The sequence below is a fragment of the Panthera pardus genome, unplaced genomic scaffold (assembly GCF_024362965.1).
Source record: "Panthera pardus isolate Hobbes unplaced genomic scaffold, ASM2436296v1 HiC_scaffold_22, whole genome shotgun sequence".
NCBI classification, from domain to species: Eukaryota; Metazoa; Chordata; class Mammalia; order Carnivora; family Felidae; genus Panthera; species Panthera pardus.
Window position 1 is genome coordinate 61344576 of NW_026526788.1, and position 21129 is coordinate 61365704.

The window sequence follows — 21129 nt, forward strand, 5'->3', positions numbered from 1 at the left end:
ATTGCAATAATCCAAAAAAGTCTAATGAGGGTTCCATGTGAGGTCTGCACCTCAGCATCATTGAGATGGTATATACATACAGTGCATTTTAAGATGCTGTCTTCTTGATAATGGCTAATGCTTGATGTGTGTATCATATTGTAACCAAACTGAATTTGCTCCTTGGTGAGTCACAACTAGAAACTACACCAGGTGGAGTTGTCACACAAAGGAAACTTTATTTGCAGCAAATGAGATCACAGGGAGTAACTTCCAAAGTTGTGACTCCCTGAGCAGGAGTGAACGGCTTCCTTTAATTTAGGGTTAGGATAAATATTTAGAAAGGGGAATTTTGTCATCATATGTAGAGGCGGGCCTAAGTTGCTCATGTGCTTTAAACGTGCCTATACATACATTGTATGTTATGTAAATGAGTCTTACGCTCTTCTGGGAGGGGGTGCGGAGATTTTAGTATAACAATGAGGTAAAGGCAACTGTTGGTCTCTCAGACTCCATGGGTCACTCCATGGTCCATCTGTGCAGGTGTGAATTGGGGGTTAAGTTCAAATTGGCCTGAGCCTGCCGGAGCTCCTCATCCAGGCAGTTGTTACTGCTTGAGGGGTAGTTTTGGTTTCTATCATGGGATGCTATACCCGTTGTTCTTTTGCCTGGGTTCAGAGATAAGCTGTAAAGAAGAGCTTAAGGAAAAATGTGGGACAAAGGTTGATGGGCACAAGCAAGTGAGCAGTAAATGCCAGGTCTTGGGGATCTAGCTGGTGACAATGTGACACCGGACCCTGGCCCAGAAACAACTTGATGGAACCCACTACTTCCTCACTGCCCCCACCCCAATCATTATTTTCTTACCATTTGAATGTCACTACTATATTTTTGCCAATATTTCATGGTGTGTGTGTGTGTATGTGTGTTTTAATCTTCCTTATAATAGCTACTCTGACTGCATATATTGTCAGAGGAAGCATGGTACAGAAAGTGTGGGTCTGGGTTTGGATTCCTGCTCTGTCATTATTCTTTGTGCAAACTTTTAACCTTTTTAAGCTTTGTGTGAGTCATTTAACGTCTCTAAGCTTCAGTTTCTTGCCTATAAAATGGAGATAATAAAACTTATTTAGGGGGTCACCGTCAGATGAACATGAAACAATTCATAGGAAATGGTCAGCCCAGTGTCGGCACATGGTAAATCTTCGGCAAGTGTTAGCCACCTCCACCACCATCATCATTATTTACTATAAAATGAGCACGTCTGTTCTCTGGTCCTGCTGGTTTGTAAAGATCCTACATAACCTTAATCTTCAAAACAGTAAGCAACTTGGATTCGTTCATTCATTCAATAACAATTGAGGACTTTGTGATAAGCTAGACCAGGGCTCTGCCCTTAAGGAGCTTGCATTTTTAGTGTGATTTGCACATTTGCAAATTTCTCTCTGGGTGGGGTGATCAGGCAGTGGTGTCTGTTGCTCTTTCAAAGTGCCCACTGCTTGCTGCTCCATTACTGATAGGTCATACTAATAATGGCTTGAGGCTTTCTAAGCTTTTCCTTAATAGTATGTCCTTCTCCTTGGTGTGCGATGTGTTATTTGTGGGCAGCACTGGGAGCGCATTTTCATCACCAGACTTCTTTGCATATGTTTTTACAAAAACATTAAGCTGTTCATTTTCCGTGGAATGAAACGGAAAGCCTTGTTTTCATGCTCCACTGTGTTTAGTCTCAAAATGGCATTGTAGCTTGGCAGGGTCTATAAAACTAATTTGCAAAATTTACTACACAAAACGTATTTAGGACTCAGGTAATTTTTATTGCCATGAAAGGTGGCTTCTCAAAACAACTAAATATCCTCCTCCTCTCTTTTTATTCTTTTCTTTCTTTTTTTTTTTTTTTTTAGCGTTTATTTTTGAGCGATAGAGACAAAGCATGAATTGGGAGGGGCAGAGAGAGAGAGGGAGACACAATCTGAAACAGGCTCCAAGCTCTGAGCTCTCAGCACAGAGCCCGATTCAAGGCTCGAAATTGGGAACGGTGAGATCATGAGCTAGGCTGAAGTCGGACACTTAACTGCCTGAGCCTCCCAGAAGCCCCTCATCCTCCTCTCTTGCCTTGGAGTGTCTTTGCATGAGCATTTGTAGTATATTGCTTTTGTCAGTCAGTGAGGCTGATGCTTTGAAGAATTGGTCTAAGATGGGATATTTGATATCTTGGCCCTGATCAAACTCATCCCACTCCGATTTTCTTTTTAAATATTTTGTTTTTAGCCAATGAAATCCATTTTTAATTTTAAGGGTGATTAAAAAACTTTTTTTAATGTTTATTTATTTTTGAGAGAGAGAGACAGAGACAGAGCACAAGTGGGGGAAGGACAGAGAGACAGGGAGGCACAGAATCCGAAGCAGGCTCCAGGCTCCGAGCTGTTAGCACAGAGCCTAATGCAGGGATTCAAACTCACAAACTGTGAGATCATGACCTGAGCCGAAGTCTGATGCTTCCGAAGTCTGACTGAGCCACCCAGTCTGATGAGTGTCTGATGAGTGTCTGATGAGCCACCGAAGTCTGACTGAGCCACCCAGGCGCCCCTAGTTTTAAGGGTAATTTTTAAAGCCTACTTGAAGACAATATTACATGAATATACATTAGCTATTCAGGCACTCATGTCTAATAACTATAGTAGGACAGTGCCTTGATGGGAAATATAACATAGAAACTAGTTATGGCAGGACTGACTAGTGAACTATAATGAAGGCAGTAGCCCTGTGGTCACCAGTGTGTTCCTGTTTGGAATTATAGCACATTTGGATGTGGACATTGTTGTCTGAGTTTTTTAATGTTTATTTATTTTTGACAGAGAGAAAGACAGAGCATGAGCAGGGGAGGGGCAGAGAGAGAGGGAGACACAGAATCTGAAACAGGCTCCAGGCTCTGAGCTGCCAGCACAGAGCCCGATGCGGGGCTCTAACTCACAGACCATGAGATCATGACCTGAGCCGAAGTCAGACGCTCAGCTGACTGAGCCACCCAGGTGCCCCTGTTGTCTGAGTTTTAAACATAGTTAAAACATAGTTTTGAATTTTTAATTTTTGTAGAGTAATGTGTCGCCAAATTCTGTTTACATAGAGACTTATAGATGTGTATCAGGCACTGGCAGTGTCCTGCCCATTCTCCCCTCAGCCCCTTCCAGAGATCTGCAGTTTCAGTGGACTTTCCTTACACAATGGCAGCGTCTCCTCTCAAGCACCTGTGTTTCTCTATTTGACAACTTTCTTTGACTGTACTCTATAGAAGCGATAGCCCCCATGAGTAACACAGAACCAGTGAGGAGCTAGAGGTGGTGAATAAATCCCCCAACTTGTTCCTTGGACAATTCTGAGGTGTGTCCACACAGTCTCTCGAGGGGCACAGTGGGATTGATCACCGATCACCAAAAGGGCTAACCCGTGCATTAACACACCTTCATTGAGTTTCTCCCTCTCCCATGTCACTTCTCCACACCCCCACCATGCTTCTTTGGATTACGTTCCTTCAAAATTACCTGCACCCAAATCATTGACGTGGGACTGCTTTGAGGGGAGCCCATAGCTGGACACTGCATAATGCATATTAAATGATGTAGAAGGATTCACACCTAACTGATAAGGATGTGGTAGGCACAAAATGAAGTGGCTGTCCAGCTCACAGTAGTTCTCCCACTTACTGCACCTATGCTACCTCTTTCCTTCTGAAGAACTCTTCTCCTCCCAAAAAGAACTGCCTCCCTGGCCATACTGATGAGTTGAAATTGAGGACTGAGCCACGAAGAACACCCCACACCATTGCAAGTGTGATCGTCCATAGAGAGAATGTGACCCATATTGGAAGAACCAGAAATCTTCCTGGGATTTTTCTAACTGATGCTACGGGAAGAGCATAGCTCCCATCAGAGCTATGAAGTCATGAACCCAGAGCTGACCTCTGGTCAGAGCTCTCTCACCACACAGAGAAGCCTGCACACAATGTGAGAGAATACAGCGAGTTCTCAGGGAGAGGCAAGAGATGGGCTTCAGGAGTATCTTCATGGCATTTGAGTCCCTAGGACAGTTGATCCTAAATCAGCTCCACTCCATCCCTCCCCACAGTTTGGTTATGTGGACTTTGCCGCACATCACTACGCTGGCATAAGCTAATTGAAGACTTATCATTTACAACCAAAGAACCTGACTACAGATGTTTACCTCTGGGGCAGAACATTGGGTTGGGAGTGAGAATGTAGACCAGGAGGAGCACTTTTTAGATACTGTTTTTCTGTCCGACAGTGTCCATGTGATTTGTTGTTGTTGTTGTTTCCAGCTCTCTGATGAATTTCTCCTCTCTTCACCCAGTATATGCGTCTTCTACTGTAGACTCTTTGACATATTTATCAAAGTTATTTTAAAGTCCTTGTCTGCTAAGTCTAGCATCTGGGTTATTTGAGCCTGTTTCTATTGACTGATTTATGTCTTGATTATAGGTTAGTCACATTTTTTTCTTCACATATCTAGTAATTTTTGTATAGTGAATATTGTGAATATGTTCTAGAGACTGGACTGTGTTATCTTCCTCTGATGAACATTTTCTTGCAGTGGGCAGGGAAATTACTGGTTGGATTAGGACTCTTAAAACTTGCTTTTAGGTTTTGTTAGGGTGGGTCTATTTTAGTTTTAGCCTTAGTGCTAGGGTGAATGCCATAGTCAGAGAGATGGTCTTTAATCAAAGTGTGGCCTTCCATGGTTGCAGTTGAAAGTTTGAGCTGTTTACCAAACTGCTATAGCTTGGTAAGACTTTCAATTCCAAATTCTGTCTTCCCTGTGATGGACAATTGCCTAAATCTCTGCTCAGTCTCTCTCAGTCATCAGCTGTTGTTTTCCCCGTGGAATCCTTAGAGTCTCACCTGGACATGTACAGTTCGAGGGTCAGCCAAGGAATGAGAATAATTTTTACACATATCTGGGGGCTTCGCACTCTGTCGACTCCTTTCCAGAATTTTCTCAATTTTCAGCCACTTTTATTGCAAACTCCTTCTCAGAATCATTAGTCCCTCAAGGACCCCTACCCTGTGCCAGCTGACTGTGGTTCTCCAAGGGTAGTCCTGAGACTAGTAGGATTAACATCCCATGGGAACTGGTTAGAAATACAAAATTTAGGGCTCCACCCCAGGCCTGGTGAATCAGAAACTCTGGGGGCTGGAGTCCAGCAATCCAAATTCTAACAAGCTCTCCCGAGATACTAATACACACTAAAGTTTTAGAATGATTGCCTTAGGGGAAAGGCCATATAAATGTGGATCTCACCCAGAGTGTTTCCCTTCCTTTACTGTCTGGATGCTCTCCAGTGCCATTAAATAGGTTGGTGGGCTTTTCTTGGGGGGGGGGGGGAAGGGGAGGCATTCCAGAATTCATAATCATCATTTGTAGAAGGGATTATCCTTAAACAACCTACTCTGTCAGATGGGAATTTTGACATTCACTTTTCAGTATATATTCTATACTATATACTGCTTTTATTTTTTCTTCTAAGAACATATATTCTTTGTCATTTGAAAGACGAATCTAAAATACTTAAAAAGTTGTTTTAATGTTTATTTTTTAGAGAGAGAGAGCACGTGCATGCACACACACGTGAGCACACACGCGTGCGCACACACACACACACACATATGTGTGAGTGGGGGAGGGGCAGAGAGGGAATCCCACGCAGGCTCCCTGCTGTCAGTACAGAGTCTGACTTGGGGCTCCCTCTCATGAACTGTGAGATCATGACCTGAGCCAAAAATCAAGAGTGGTATGCTCAACCGACTGAGCCACACAGCTGCCCTTAAAATACCCTTAATTGAGATTTGAATAAAATGTTTGTAAAACCCTAGAAGGACCTTATAGTTTTATGGAACACACCCTGAAAATCTCTAGCTTAAACCACATGATTGACAGTATGGGTCATGATTAGCTTCAACCGTGCATGGGAGTATCTCCATGGCAACTGTCACCATAGCATCAGGCCTATGACAAAGGTGGTAAATGAACGTGTACAGAGTGGGGAGGAACTCCTGGTCCCAGGAGATTCCAGGAAATCTCAGACACATGCCTTGCACCTTGATAGAGGAAGCGTCTAGGTAGTAACCAAATGAAAATGAAGTCTTTGCTAAGAGCAGCCATATGACTAGCATTCCAGCCTGTTTTCGGAAGGAGGCTCTTTCCCACTCCCGTGGGTCATATTCACAACAGCTTTGGTTCACCAGGCCTCACGTGTTAACCTCACCTGCTCATATTCCCCAAAGTGCAGAGGGTTGTTGCTCCTCAATGAAAACAGGGACTCCCCTTCGAGAAGGGGAGTATTCTCAGAATTCCCACCCTACCAGACCTACGGGATGGTTCATCTAAAAAATCACCCCCACCTTTTCCTCTGCCCCCATCCCCAGACAGACCCACTGGTGTTTTATCCACTAGGGAGCAGGCAGTGGGCAGTGTTTCTTCAACTTTAATGTGTAACATGAGTCCCCTGTGGCTCTTGACAAAATGTAAATCTTGATTTAGTAGGTGTTATGGGCTGAACAGTGTTCCTTCAAAATTCATATGTTGAAGTCCTAACCCCCACTACCTTAGAATGTGACTGCATTTGGAGATAAGGTCTTTAAAGAAGTAATTAAGGCTAAATTAGGTTCTGGAGATGGGCTCTAATCCATCTAATGTGACCGGTCTCTTTATAAGAGGGAAACACAGACACAGAGGGAAGACCATGTGAAGACATGGGGGGAAGATGGCCATCCCCAAGCCAAGTAGAGAGGTTCTGGAGGTAACCAACCCTGCAGACACCTTGACCTTGAACTTTAAGACTCCAGAACTGTAAAAAAATGAATGTCTGTTGTTTAAGTCCCCCAGTGTGTGCTACTTTGTTGTAGCAGCCCTACAGACTAATACAGTAGGTCTGGGGAGGGAACTGAGAGTTTGCATGTCTAACAAGCTCCTGGATGATGCTGATGCTGCCAGTCCGAGGAACACACCTTGAGTAGCCAAGACCTGGAAAATCGGGTCCCCCTTTTTTTTATGGCATTGTCAGCAGCTTCCCAAATCACTGAGTGGGTGGGAGAGAAGAGCACTTTTCCCCAAACTCTGCCTTCCTAAGATGGCTAAGGCAATTGTTTGCAGCCTTTTTATATTTGCATTACTTTTGAAATATTATAAATGTGAGGCAACTTTCAGGGGATGAGGTTAGATTACATATACAAATAAAATGGGCTGTAGATAAACTGGGGAACTCATGCCTCGTCTGATGTGAGCAGCTGCCACTCTGTCTCTGAGCCAGAATGTGAGCTTAGTGTGGTCATAGTTTCCAGTTTCGAGAGAAGCTAGAAATTTGGATCTTTACATTAAGTCTCTAAATTTTTAAACTTTTAAATGTTGGCAACTCCTTTTGAAATGTGAGGCAAAGGAGCCCCCCTGAGGTCATGGACATATTCTTGATCTATATCCTGTTTTGAAACATATGTATGTAAAAATTCATTAAGCTATATGATTAAGATTTGTACAATTTACTACTTGTAATTTATGCCACAATAAAAAATCCACATGGGAATGATGCATATCAACCTCAAGGTCACCTATGGGGGTAGAGGCAGGGGAGGAATGGGGTTGTTTTTACCTGTGTCTCTAACACTATGTTTCGTTAAAGAGATGTGGGGCGCCTGAGGGGCTCAGTCAGTTAAGCGTCCAACTTTGTTTGGGTCATTATCTCGCGGTTCTTAGGTTCGAGCCGCGCATCAGGCTCTGTGCTGACAGCTCAGAGCCTGGAGCCTGCTTCGGGTTCTGTGTCTCCTTCTCTTTCTGCCCCTCCCCTGCTCACGCTCTGTCTCTCTCTGTCTCAAAAATAAATAAACACTAAAAGAAAAACTTAAAAAAAAAGAGAACTGAAGCACATATGGGTAATTATGAAGAACTGTCTCATCTCAGTGTTGTCTAGGTTTTCTGCTTTATTCTTTTCTGTATGAAATACTTCACAATTAAACATTTTAAATATTAAAAAAAAAAAAAAGCCTGAGAATACCAATACTGTATGGGCCAAACCCAACTCTTTGGAGGTTACTGAATCATTCTTTGGGTCTCCCTCTGGGACTGTATTGCTGTTTAGATAAGAATGTTGGCTGGCCTGACCCAGCTCTCCTACGTGTGTCAGTAAATACCTGCTCTGCCCATGCCATAACGTGTGACACGATGTCATCCAACCCACTCAGCCCAGCATCCTGTATAACTATCACCAGAAGTGGTGTTCTCGGTGAGCCTCGGATGTAATGAAAACACAGTTTGTACATCAACTCAAATGCAAAGGCACTGTGTTGTGTTCACAGGTGAGAGCCACCAGAGAAGAGGCTTCTCAGATCTTGAAAACGATACAGCCTAGTGGTTAAGCTCACTGGGTACAAACCTGGCTCTTCCACTTACTAGCTGCACACCCTTAGGCCAGTTAGTCTGGGCCTCGGTGTCCTCATCTGTAACATGGGAATGACAATAGTTACCTACCTATTCATCTTCAACGTGAAGATTTAAGTTTGCTGAGTGATGGGTGCCTAACTTTCAATCGTCATTAGCTATTATTAAGTACTTAACATTAGTGTGATTTAATGTGCTTTAAACATCTTTGTTACATCATGGATTAAATCTGAGGTCACAGCATTAAAGAATTGATATGTGACCACCAAGCCCCAGAGGGGAAGTATTTTCAGCTCTGATTCAAGTAGTAAATGTGATCAAACATTGTCATGGATGCCGCTGCAGAGGCAGGGGAGGGGGACACTCACTTCCTGCCTTTAAGGAACTGACCTGTGTGCATCCTTTGTGCACACAGACCCCAAAGTGCTAAGTCGTAACTCCAGGGAAAAGAGAATCATGGAAGCTCCAGGCTGGTGCATTTCCTGGCTGCCTCGAGCCTCAGGGCTAGGGCACCTGCCCCTCCCTTTGGGTGGTGGTGTTGCCCGGGCAGCCTGGTGTGTTGACACGCACACAGGGTTGCTGTTTGGAGCCTGTTGCTCAAGGTAATTATATCCCTCCTAGCACCCTGCTGGCAGCTTTGCGACCCAAAAAGGGCTTTAGCAATGACTAATAAAGCTGTAAAGGATGCACCCAGATCCAAGAAAATCCATTCCCTGAAGGAATATGATTTCAGTGACTTCTCAGTTGGTGCTTCTTTGCCTTTTAAGCCACAAGCATTAAGTTTGCCTGAAATTCCAGTTATCCCATGCTGTGTTCTCCAGAGGCCGTAAATCACTGAGTAAATCACTGAGACACTCTTGGTCCCTGGAACAGAGAAATTACCCGTGAGAGTGCATTTCTTTCCTGTGTGGGCCTTGCATCTTAGGAGATACATTCTTTGAGCATTTCTGCTGTCTCCAGTTCAAAAGGCCCACAGATCTGCTGGGCTGCCTTTCCCTTCCCTTGGTCTCAAACTCTTGTGGCACATACCGTGGTCTGTCTGGCAGAACCTGGGAGTTGCCCTGCTCATTTCCACTTTCCTTCACCCCTGAACTGGTTACCCATCTCAGTTCTACTTCATTAATGTCTCTGACATCTGTCCGCCTACCACTGTCCCAGTCGGGTCCTCACTATCCTTCCTCTGAGGCCTGCTGCACACTTGCTCTCTGGCCTACCTGTCCTTGAGCTTGCCCTCATGCAATGCTCCCCACTCTGCTACCAAAATATTCTTTCCAAAATGTAAATCTGATGCCAGCTTGCAGCTTAAAATCCTTTAGTGCTGCCCCTTCCCTCTACCCACACACTGTTTTCAGACTGTTCCCAGTATTGGCAGAAATTGAGTTGTCAAGAAAAGCCAGAAATCTAAGGCATTCCCCCATCCATTTTGTTTATTTTTAGAGTTATTACATTTTCATATTAAAAAATTTATAAAACATTGCAGTCAGTCTCCTGCCCTCTCCTGGCCCCAATTCCCTAACTGAAGAGCCACCTCTGTTACCCAGTTGCTTCTGTAGCCTTTCAGACATACACACAAACACACACACACACACACACACACACACACACACACACACACAACCTTTTTTTTTAATACAGATGGCAGCCAATTTTTTTGTGTGTTTGTAAAAATATTAAAACTCTGAAGGTCAAACAAAACACGTTTGCATCCATGGTTATAAGTAATGTAGGCATGTGCTTATGACCCACTTGATTGAAAGTTCTCTAAAGACAGGGGTGGAGTTTTGTCTTGGCATACCCATCTATACCTGGCACGATGCCTTGCATACAGCTGGCACTCAATAAGTGCCCACCCATTTATGCATTTATTAAGCACCACTCTGAGCCTACTGCTGGGTCTGCTCCATGTATCTGTGATATGGACACCCTCTGAGGAAACACATGACAACAATTAAGTCTAGGAAAGTCTCTGGCCCTATGGAAACATAACCAGAACTCAGCAGGCTGTAGGTTCATAAGCTGCCCACCTCCCATTTTCCCCGGTTGCCTGAGTCTACAGCAAATGGACAGAAAAAGCAGATCCCATCCTGCTCTCGGGCTTGCCCTGACGAGGTTTCAGCTTGTGCTGACACCAGCATTCCCAAGCCAGCTGTCATTTCCAGGAGGGTGATTCCATGTGTTGCCCTCCGCTGGGTCAAGGCAAGCCAGGACGGGACAGAAACCACAGGCACAGGCAGTCTGCTGACTCCTCCTGGGGCGCTGGGCTGGGCTGGGCTGGCTGTTCGAATGAGTAAGGCCTTTGCAAGCTTCTTCATGTTGGGAGAAGGTTCACTGCTCTGGTGGTTGGGGCCCTTCTCCCAAGTTAGATTCTGCTTGCTCACTTGCCTGTGGGCCGGGCCATCTCTGGCCAGTTGGCATGTATGGTGGCTGCAGGATAGGGTGATATTTTCCATTCACGATAAGCTGACCCCACTGAGGAAAGGTTAACAAACTCTTTCCACAAGTTCTCTCCCCCGTCCTTGGAGAAGGTGATTTCCAATGGTTTCTGCAGGACGCAGGACAGGCGGTTTTCATAGGCAGCATGCTTCTGTGGAGGGCTCCTGAGCCATTTCCCTGCAACTGTACTGTGACATCCTCTCTTTCCCACTCAAGAGGCCATTCTGGACTATAAGTGGGTGGGAACATGAACTTGTTCTAAGATTTGCCTTGAATATATTATCCTTGTAGTGGCTATATGAATCTTACTCCCAAAACTCATGTAAGTGAGACTCATCCTACTCCTTTCTTTATTTCAAGTTACCTTGGGCTTGGAGACCACATCCTCCCAGCTGGCAGGAAAACAATACTGGTGGCAGCACGTGCAGCAGGCTCTCTCCTTCCCTGGGGATGCGTCCAAGTCCAGGAGGTTAGGAAGGCCTGGAAAATGGAGATGAGTCCACTCTTCTCCTGAGAACAAGTCTTCTGCCGGTATCCCTGGGCTGTCTCTGCAGAGAAGGAGGCTTGCACAGCTTCCGTTCCAAGCTTGGGAATCTTGGCTAAAGCTGGGAACCCTAGGCCAAGGCTCTAAGTCTCAGAGAGACACTGCAAAGCCTCTCCATAGAAGTCCTGCCATCCTGCCCACCTGCCTCAGGCACTGTAGGGGACACATTTCGGCCTGCAATGCCTGGAGTCCACTAATGTCCAATCCCTCCCAGGCTCCAAGCTTCCAGAAAACCTAAGCCAGTTTTCTGCACAAACAACTTCTGCATTTGGCCCTCAAACCAAACCTGCCTGAGGCAAGGCTGGCTTCCTGCACCAAAAGAAGAACTAAAATACAGGAAAAACAAACTCCCGTGCTAACAGCTCAATATATTATCCTGCCACCTAATTTATATTAGAATAAACTAATCACTCACAAATTTCTGTACATCACGAAATTCAGTATTTATCACAAGTCAATTGTGCCACACATCACAGCTTAGGAGATGCCACCATTGCTCTGCTCTAAAGTAGAGAGAGAGAAAAAAAGGAAGGATAGTCTGTCCTCACCCCTAATTTATTTCCCCCATTCACTGACTGTCCTCAGAACAAAAAAAAAAAAAAACAAAAAAAAACCTTCCCCCTGAGGAAGCACTTTCTAGGCAACAAGATTATCAAAAGGGTTGTTACCCAGTGCCCCAATTAATTGTAGCAAACCCCAAGATGAAAATGCAAGCATCACCTTATCACAATAATGATGCAATGTCGATTAAAGCAGAAGTGGCATTAAAACCATTCCTATTCCTAAAGCTGTCTTCTCCACTTAATTAGCACTTTCTTAAAAGAAACCTTAATTTTCAAATTAATCTGAGGACAGTGTCAGTGAACTAGAGCTGAATGGCATCTGGTCTATGAGAGATCTGCATCAATAATATGGGACTGGTTTCAGAAAGATTGCTGCCTTTACGTATTAGTATATATTTTATTTGGGCAGGCATCTGACCAAGCACTTGAACTAGCAAAATGGCAATGTTGAGGTTTGAGTTCTTCTGGATGTTTATTCCAGCTTTGCATTAACTAGGACCTCGGCAGCAGACCTCGAGGCTGGTTCTGTAGCTGATACCACTGCAGGACATAGGACCAGGGCCATTCTGAGCCATCGCTACTGTCCAGGGCAGAACTGCATCTGTCGTTAGGTTGCCCATAGTGACAAATGCTCAACACCATTCATGCCTAAGAAAATATAAACTCAAACACAACCCAGAAATTATTTTAACCTATTGGTTGGTGGTTAAAACCATGGATAGTACTGGGGCACCTGGGTGGCTTAGTCAGTTAAGCGTCCAACTCTTGATTTCAGCTCAGATCATGATCTCATGGTTTGTGAGTTCGAGCCCCACATTGGACTCTGTGTGCTGACAGTGCGGAGCCTGTTTGGGATTCTTTCTTCCTTTCTCTCAAAACTAAATAAATAAACTTAAAAAGAAAAAAAAAAAAACATGGATAGTACAAATTATGGGTGAGCTGGCATGCAAACAGTAGACTCTGAAATCTTGATAGGAGTATTAATAGATTTCAGTGGGTAATTTGTCATTGCCTATTCAAATTCTTAAATGCTCATGCCCTATTTCCTAGCACTTGCATTACTAAAAATTTGCCAAACAAATACACTTACAAATGTTTGGCAAGAAAGGAAAAATATAAAAGGATGTCTCCTGCAGAAATGGTGGCAATAGACACAAACTGGAAATCGGTTAAATGTTCCTCAATAGAAGTATGGTTAAATACATTAAGGGACAGCTACACAATGGAATTTTGTGACCATTTAAAAGTGTGGTCTGGGGCACCTCGGTGACTCAGTCAGTTGAGCGTCTGACTTCAGCTCAGGCCATGATCTCACGGTTCTTGAGTTCAAGTCCCGCATCGGGCTCTGTGCTGGCAGCTTGGAGCCTGGAGCCTGCTTCAGATTCTGTCTCCCTTTCTCTCTGCCCCTCCCCTCCTCACGCTCTGTCTCCCTCTCTGTCTCAAAAATAAATAAACATTAAAAAAAAATTTTTTTATTGCTACCATAAAATTTTTTTCTGGAAGAAAAGGCAAAATATTAACATCATTATTTTTCTAACAATATACATATAATCTCAAAAAGAAAATAAAGTACCTGGGTAGTGGTAGATCATTTTCCCCCATTCTTTGTACTTACTGCTATAAAAAAAATTTTTTTTTCCTAAAGAATGAGGCTGTATGCACATAAAAGCTTGGAAACATGTCTGTGAGAGATTGTGCTTTCCAAAAATGGCCAGAGCAATATTCCTTGCTCTACATGCCCTTCCAGAACCTTGTAACTCCCCGCCAGGAGGTGGTTTATTCACCTTCTCTGGAACCTGGGTAGGACTCTGACAGCTTTGACAATAAGAACACTATGGAAGTGACACCGAGTGGCTTCTCAAATGGCCATACAGCTTCTGTGAGGGTTGTGCTTGCTCTCTTGGGAGGCCTGCCTCTGGAACTCAGTCACCATGCTGTGAGGAATCCCAACCTAACCCACAGTTCAGTGGTTTGGAGTATATTCACAGGGTTGTGCAAATATCACCACTATCTTAATCCCAGAACACTTCTATCACCCCAAAAGGAAATCCTGTACTATCCAATCCTCTCCTTCCCCCATGCCCTAGCAACCACTACCTATTTTTTTCTCTATGGGTTTACCTATTCTAGACACTCCATATAAGTGGAATCATACAACAAGTGGTCTCTTGTATCTGGCGTCTTTCACTTAGCATACTGTTGTCAAGGCTCATCCATGTAGTGTATGTGTCAGAACTTCATTCCTTTGTGTGGCTGAATAACACTCCATCGTATGCATATACATTTGTTTATCCATTCATCACTTGATGGACATTTGGGTTGCTTTTCACTTCTTGGTTATTAGGAATAATAATAGTTTTGTCGACATTGACATCGACATTTTTGAGTGGACATGCATTCAAATCTCTTAAGTTCAAGTACTTTAAAATCACCTAATAGTATTAAACAATACGTGACACATGATAATTTAAATGATACATAATTAAAGCGATTTATTCATTAAGTCAGGTTTTCTAAGAGCAGCCAACCGATTCCCTCACAGTAATTCAGATGTCATTCAGAACACTGAATGATTTAAATAGATTTAAGTAGAATAGTACTATTTCCCGATTTTTCACTAATTTACATAAACTCTTCACCAAAGCAGTGTGAATTAATGACACATCACTTTACTATTTAAAAAACTATCATGTGGTCCTCAACATTCCTCTCTTCATTTTCCAAGATGAAAGCCTATCACTTTAATTTGCCATACAGGGAAAGACTTTGGTCTCTTCAGGAATTTGGGGTCTGATTTAGAACTCTTGTGGGCACAGCCTTGTGTGCTGCGACTTACCTGTTTGGGTTTACTTAATAAAACTTCAATAAAAATAGGCTGTATTTTAAAAAAATTCTGTACCATATAAAAACTCACTTCTGTGGGAGTTTGGGCTTGCCTTTAGAGTAGACTGTCACACAAATAAGAATCTGACTACTAGTTTCTTCATCCGTGGGCACCATTTCCCTTTGGGACGGTCCCCCTCTCCTCCCAGCACCTACTGCCAGCTTCGTCTCCATCTTTCTGAGTCTGCCCGAATGCATCACATTGATCTAGTAAGGAAACAATGAGGTGCTTCTTTGGGGAACTGCTGTCGAGGCCACTTGTAGAGAAGAAACCACACAAATAAGAAGTGTGGATGCTTTCTCCAGTGGAAAATTACAAGTTTGCTTGGTTTCAATCCTTGGCACACAGTCTCGGTCGGGTTCCCCATCACTGAATAGACTTCTTTCCACTTGGCTTTCTCTCGGCCAGTGTCCTGGCACACTATCAGAGGGGAAAATAATTAGAAAGAAGTGTCTTTTAAGGATGAGAAGCACTGGTAGCTTACCAGATGGAGAGAATCATGGAGCTTCAAACAAACCCTTAACCAGACAGTAGCACTATTTGTCTTCTTGCTTATATAAACTATATGCAGCGTTTGTGCCTCCTGGATCGTGCACAGTGTGAGAGCCAGGATGTTTGCTGGGTTTCCCTCTTCTTCCGGGGAACCCTCTGGTGCCTCTTCAGTGCAGGAGCAGTGACCCAACTGTAGTTAGCCCCAGAGAACTTTCCAAGGGCTTCCCTCATCTTCTCCGAGTTCTTATGTTGCTGTGGGATATAAGGTCTATCTGATTCCAGGTTCACTTGTGATTCAGGTGAGTGTGGGGTGGGGAGTGAGAAAGAGCTTTATTATTTTTGTAGAAATGACACTTGCTAATTGTAAAAATATCAAATGTAGATATGTGGTTAAAAAGCATCTATCTCACCCTTTTGGAGGTTAACAATGGGTCACTTTGGTTTTTCCAGGGATCTCTGCTTGATATGTATAACTATTCATGCAGCAGTTCTCAAATAGACTTGAGAACATGATGTTAATTTGTGCTCCACGAGAAGCTGACTGTGAGACAAGGACTGGAGAGGAAGCAGTTCATTTGGGAGGTGCAGCAAATAGTAAGGGGGGGGGTGGGGAAGACAGGGAGGGTAAGGCAGGCAATTAAGGGTGGCTATCAAGTTAGCTGCTTCTGTGGGTGGATGGAGATTAATCCCACAGAGAAACTCTAGAAAATGGTGTAGAACACGTGCCTCAGAGATCTCATTTGAAGAGCAAGGGAGCTGGATGAGGCTGCTCCCAGTGGGTTTAATTCTGAACACTTCCAGCCTGAACAGCCTTCCAAGACATTGGAGAAAGCCCCCCTCCCCCCGCCCCGCCCTGCCCCGCCCCAGGAAAGAAAGGAAGATATTTGCAGGTAGAAGGCAGCCAGACACGTACACAGGAGTGGTATTGCCAGGCACTGCTCCAGGTGCAGAGGACAGAACAGTTAACAAAATAGAGAAAGAGTCCTGCCTTCAGGGAGCATTTCTGCTGTTAGGGAGACAGATCATAAACAAAGCAAGTGAGAAACATGGCACGTGTTATGTGGTGACAAGTACCATGGAGAAGAAGTACTGAAGAGTCCTGGGAAGGAGGGAGAAGGGGCTGGTTGTGATTAGCAAAAGAGGGATCAAGGACAGGCCCAAGGGAGAAGGGGACACCCAAGCAAAGACCTAAAGGAGGGGAGGGAAGAAGGCCATCACATGGTTATCTGGGTGAGGAACATTCCCGGCAGAAGAAACAAGCACGAAGGCCCTAAGGCAGGAATGTCCCTGGGGTGTGAGGAACAGTGAGGCAGGCCTATGAAGCTGAGCAGTGTGGGTGCAGGGGGGAGGGGGAGGGAGGAATTCGGAGAGGAGGCCAGGCAGAGCAGCTCCTTGTTGATACTGGGATGCCCTGAGGTCCTACCTAGAGTGAGACCAACAGAGTCATGGAGAGCTGGAGCAGAGGAGGACAGAATCTGGCTTCAGTTTTAACAGATGGCTCTGGCTGCTGTGTGCTAAGTGAACTAAAGGGGGGCCGGGGCGGAAGCAGGGAGTCGAGTCAGGAGGCACCTGCAATGCTCCAAGTGGTAGCAGTGGAGCCGTGAGGAGCAGTTAGATTCTAGAAATACCTTGAAGGTAGTGCCAATGTAACTGGTAGGCAGGTTGGAGGTGGAATGTGAGAGAAAGAGAAAAAGTCAATGGGTTTGGCCTAGGCAACTGGAAAGATGGGGCTGCCTTTTTCTGAATCAGGCAAAACTTCAGAAGGAGCAAGTCTTCAGTCAGGGGTGATCAGGTGCCTGGCTTTGGGCAGGGGTTCGTGACAGCTGTTAGACACCTCAGTGGGGATGTCAACAGGAAACTGAATGCAGGGGTCTGGAGTTCAGAAGAGGTCTTAACTGGATGTAAATTGGAGAGCCTGTCAGCATATGGATGTTCTGAGCCACACGACTGCTTCACATCTCCAAGGGGGCAAGCTGTACAGGAATGAGCTCTGGGACTGAACCCTGAGCCCCTGGGGACATGGAAGACCATGAAAAGGAGACTGAGAAAGAGCACCCAGAGTGTGGTGTCCTGAAAGCCAAGTGCAGAAAGTATTTTGGGCGGTGGGGGGGGGGGGGGGTGATCAACTGTATGTACGTGCATACATATGCCACATTTATGCAGATGTACAGACATACACATACGGGTCAATTGTAATATACTCTGTAAACAGACCTGTACCTCAGTTTTCTTGGGAAGAGTGCTCCACGGCAAAAGGATCTGTCTACTCCATCATTTAATGGCTGCACAGTGTTTCACTGTGTACACATATCATAATTAACTTTTTCCTATGGATATTTTTCCCAGTTGTAGAACTCTGAATTACACAGCAATGGGAATCTTGTGTGTTCATCCTTTCACACCTGTGCGATCATCTCCTTGGGATAAATCCTGGAAATGCGCTGCTGGTTCAGACTCCTTCCTGGGCAGCCCTGATAATCTGAGATGTATTCAATACGGAACATCCGCTGCTATCAGGAAGAACCACTGGGATGTTATTCCAGGCAGACCCCGTTCTATGGGAAGCTTCTGAATGCACAGAGGACACAGGGCAGCCATCTGGGTAAACGGCTGTTAGAAATATGGCAGATGTTTGGGTCAAGTCAGAAAGTCCACAACAGGAAGCAATCTGTTGGTCCTAGCCCTCAGCCTGACATATGAAACTGCAGCCGACTTGTGAGTATTAAAACCACTGCATTTCCACATACAGCAGAACGACTCTGGAGGCCTGCGGGCTCTGCAGCAGAGCCACTAAGAGCTTGTTACGTCAAGAGCAAAGGCAGCAGACGAAGGCAGATGTGCCTCTTTGAAACGACTGTAATTAACTCCAAATCTTTCCTGACACTTCATTTTTTTTTTGCTGGCTGCGTTTGTCGATTTGTCATTTAGCTGTTAGAACAAGCCTGCTACATACCTCAGATTCCACCACCTGTCTGGGCACAAACAGAGTGTTCATCTGGATGGTGTCGGGACGCCCTGTGCGTTCAACAGTAACCTTGAGAGTCACATCTACCAGCCAGGCATTTGGCTGAGAGCCTCTAAGGACTTCAGGGTGTTAAAGGACAATGTATTTAGTCACGTATGTCCTCAAAGTGTTAAGGAAATGTACTGAGACATCTTTTGATTCAGAAGGAAAGTAAGGAAAATGACCAACACAGAGCCATGCCTTAGATCCATTTATTCCCGTCTCTGGGTGGGTCTGTAAACACCATTCATCCGAGGGCTCAGGACCCACCACTGGTACTTGACCCTTGGCAATCATAGGTGAGTGATACTCATCCAAGAATAAGTCCCCTACATTAGGTTCTTAACCACTGGGAGAGGCCTACAAGAATGTAGCTGATGGTCTGAAGTTCGAAAAGGTTTTAGATCTGTGTGCTCTGGCTATATGCTCTTCAGTTCACTTTACCACGTGACATTCCTTTACCCTGATAGGGCCTCAAGCCACATGTACCCCGATTCAGCCGCCAACACCGTTTCCTCCCCTTCTGCTCCAAGAGCAACGCCCGGTCCAGTCAGGAGGTCGACAGGACAGGTTTCCGTCTATGTCACGGCGGAGACAGAAGTGACTTTATCCCAAGGATACAGCAGCGAGAGGGCAGCCTACAGAATTTATGCCCAATTGCGTTCCTTAAATGACTATATTTCATAGTTTCTTAGGAGGTAACTGCCACCAGACCTATCAGCCTCTGCGTGATGTTTAAAATCAGAGCCTGGGAGTGATTGCCGCCCGGTCTTCCTCTTCCTCGGCCCGGCTCCGCCCACGCCATCTGCCGGCGGCTCCTCAGAACGCTGTGTAGTAGTGCTCCATGGTGCTGATGATGTCACTCTGGTCCTCCAGGAGCTCCAGCACTTGCTGCAGCACAGCTTCGCTCAGGCGCGGGCTGACGCTCAGGCGAGCACAGGCCAAGATGTGCTGGAAGTGGCAGCCCTTCTCTATGTCTGCAGGAAAAAGGCAGTTGGCTAAGCTTGGCACACCTGTCAGACCCTCCTCCCGCTCCTCCGTCCTCCCCCTCTGAGTTGAAGTCCTTTTCCACGGATCCTGAGTCAGAACCTGCGTTTTAACAAGATCCGCACGCACATTAGGGTTGGAGATGTACTGGTTTAGATTATCAGCAAAAACAAAACAAAAACCCTGTTCTGGGGCCCCTAACTTCACGACGGTGACGTGGACCCATTGCTCAGCTCAGGCCTTCAACCTTCAACGATTCCTAATCAATCACTTGTTATCCAGAACCTAATGGATTTCTAGTGTTTGCTCATCTTTTTTCTCTAGTGCAATTTTTTGCCGACCCCCCCCCCCCCAAGCTTCCCAGGTGGGAGCCCTCTGGAGACTGACAGGAGAGCTGGCTTACAGCAGCCTCTGTATTCTTTCCCTGCCTGCTGGAGATCACAGGTAAGCAATACTCATCCCGACTGATGTTACACCATGGAGAACACCATGGTCTGTTCTCTTTCTTCTTTGCCTAGGCTTCCAAGCAGTCCTGTCTATCATGGTTGTGTTCTAGTAATCCCTTACCCTCCACCCCCAAAAAATCCAAGACCATTTTGTACACCAGGAAAAAAGTTCAGGGTTAGGAGCCTCTTTCCTATTTGAAACCAATGATTTAGAGTAGTGGAACACACGGTGAAGTTGTGACCATTAGAGGATCCCGAAATCAACTTAATGGGTTGCGATTAAGAGAGACGGGTATAGGAAATTATAAAATGTACTGCATTATAGCATATGTATTATTTTGTGAAACTTTATACTAAATATATAATATGTATATTATATATATATATATATATACACACACATATTATATATAGCTTTGTGTGTGTGTGTGTGTGTGTGTGTGTGTGTGTGTGTGTGTGTGTATAATGTACTAGGTCATGATGTAAAATACATTTGTAATTCTGAGTCAAAGTCAAACCCCATTATCGAAAACAAACTTTCCCCAGATTCACTTAATGCCCCGTGCGGGGCCAGGCTTGGCCTCTCACTGTTGTGTCCCCAGCATCTGGCACACAAGCTGCTCCATATGGTCACTGAATGTTGTTTTCAGAGAACAAAATGCTTTAGGCTCCAGGAAGGTGATTAAAGAGGTATCATAGTGTTGGGCAAAGGCATGGTTTGGGAGTTGGCACACCTCTATGGCCTTGGGCAACTCATAGCATCTGAACCCATTTTCTCACCAACAGGGAGGGGAACTAAGAAGGGGGTGAGGGAACCTCTGAGATCCTTTGTAGCTCTACAAGAATTTCACAAGCGGTGCCCCTAAGCTAACAAAGACTTGCTAAATTCTGACCTCTAGTGGCTCTGTCAACTCATTACTTCTCCCAGTTGGGGTTACTGTTGAAAAATTTGCCATCTTCCACTGCTTTCCAGGCTGTTTCTTCAACATTCATTTGCTAAAGATTTCTGGAACATCTACTATGTGTGTAGTGCTAAGCAAGGAAGAGCAAGTGGTAGATGGAGAGCTGACTCCGGAGTCCAGCAGACCCGAACTCAAGTCCTGGCTCTGTCTGGGGCAGAGTGGTTCATTATTCTGGGTCTGTCTCCTCACCTGTAAGATGGGAAGAAAAATCACCTACTTCCTCAGTGGTTGTGGGAATGAAAGGAGACCTGTGGTAGGTGCTTCCTACATAGGAATTACTAGGACTCAGTCATCATCTCCATGACCTATGAAGATGCACATAACCTAGTCCCTGCTCTAAACCTGATGCTTCAGCTATTCCTGAGAAGGGTGATGATGGAGGGTGGAAAG

The 21129-nt window shown here is 44.9% G+C and overlaps 1 protein-coding gene across 10 annotated transcripts in view; it reads right to left on the reverse strand.

Moving 5' to 3' along the window:
• The window catches only part of STN1 (STN1 subunit of CST complex), a 63433-nt gene that overhangs the window by 1061 nt on the left and 41243 nt on the right, over nt 1-21129 (reverse strand). For 9 of the 10 annotated variants that reach the window (XM_019459338.2, XM_019459339.2, XM_019459340.2 and 6 more), the window contains one exon: nt 18541-19321. The exons of the other annotated variant lie outside the window; for it this stretch is intronic. In XM_019459338.2, the coding sequence (XP_019314883.1) occupies nt 19164-19321 (158 nt within the window). In that variant the 3' untranslated portion in view covers nt 18541-19163. Of the gene's footprint in view, nt 1-18540; nt 19322-21129 lie in introns of those variants that run through there. 10 annotated transcript variants of the gene reach the window in all.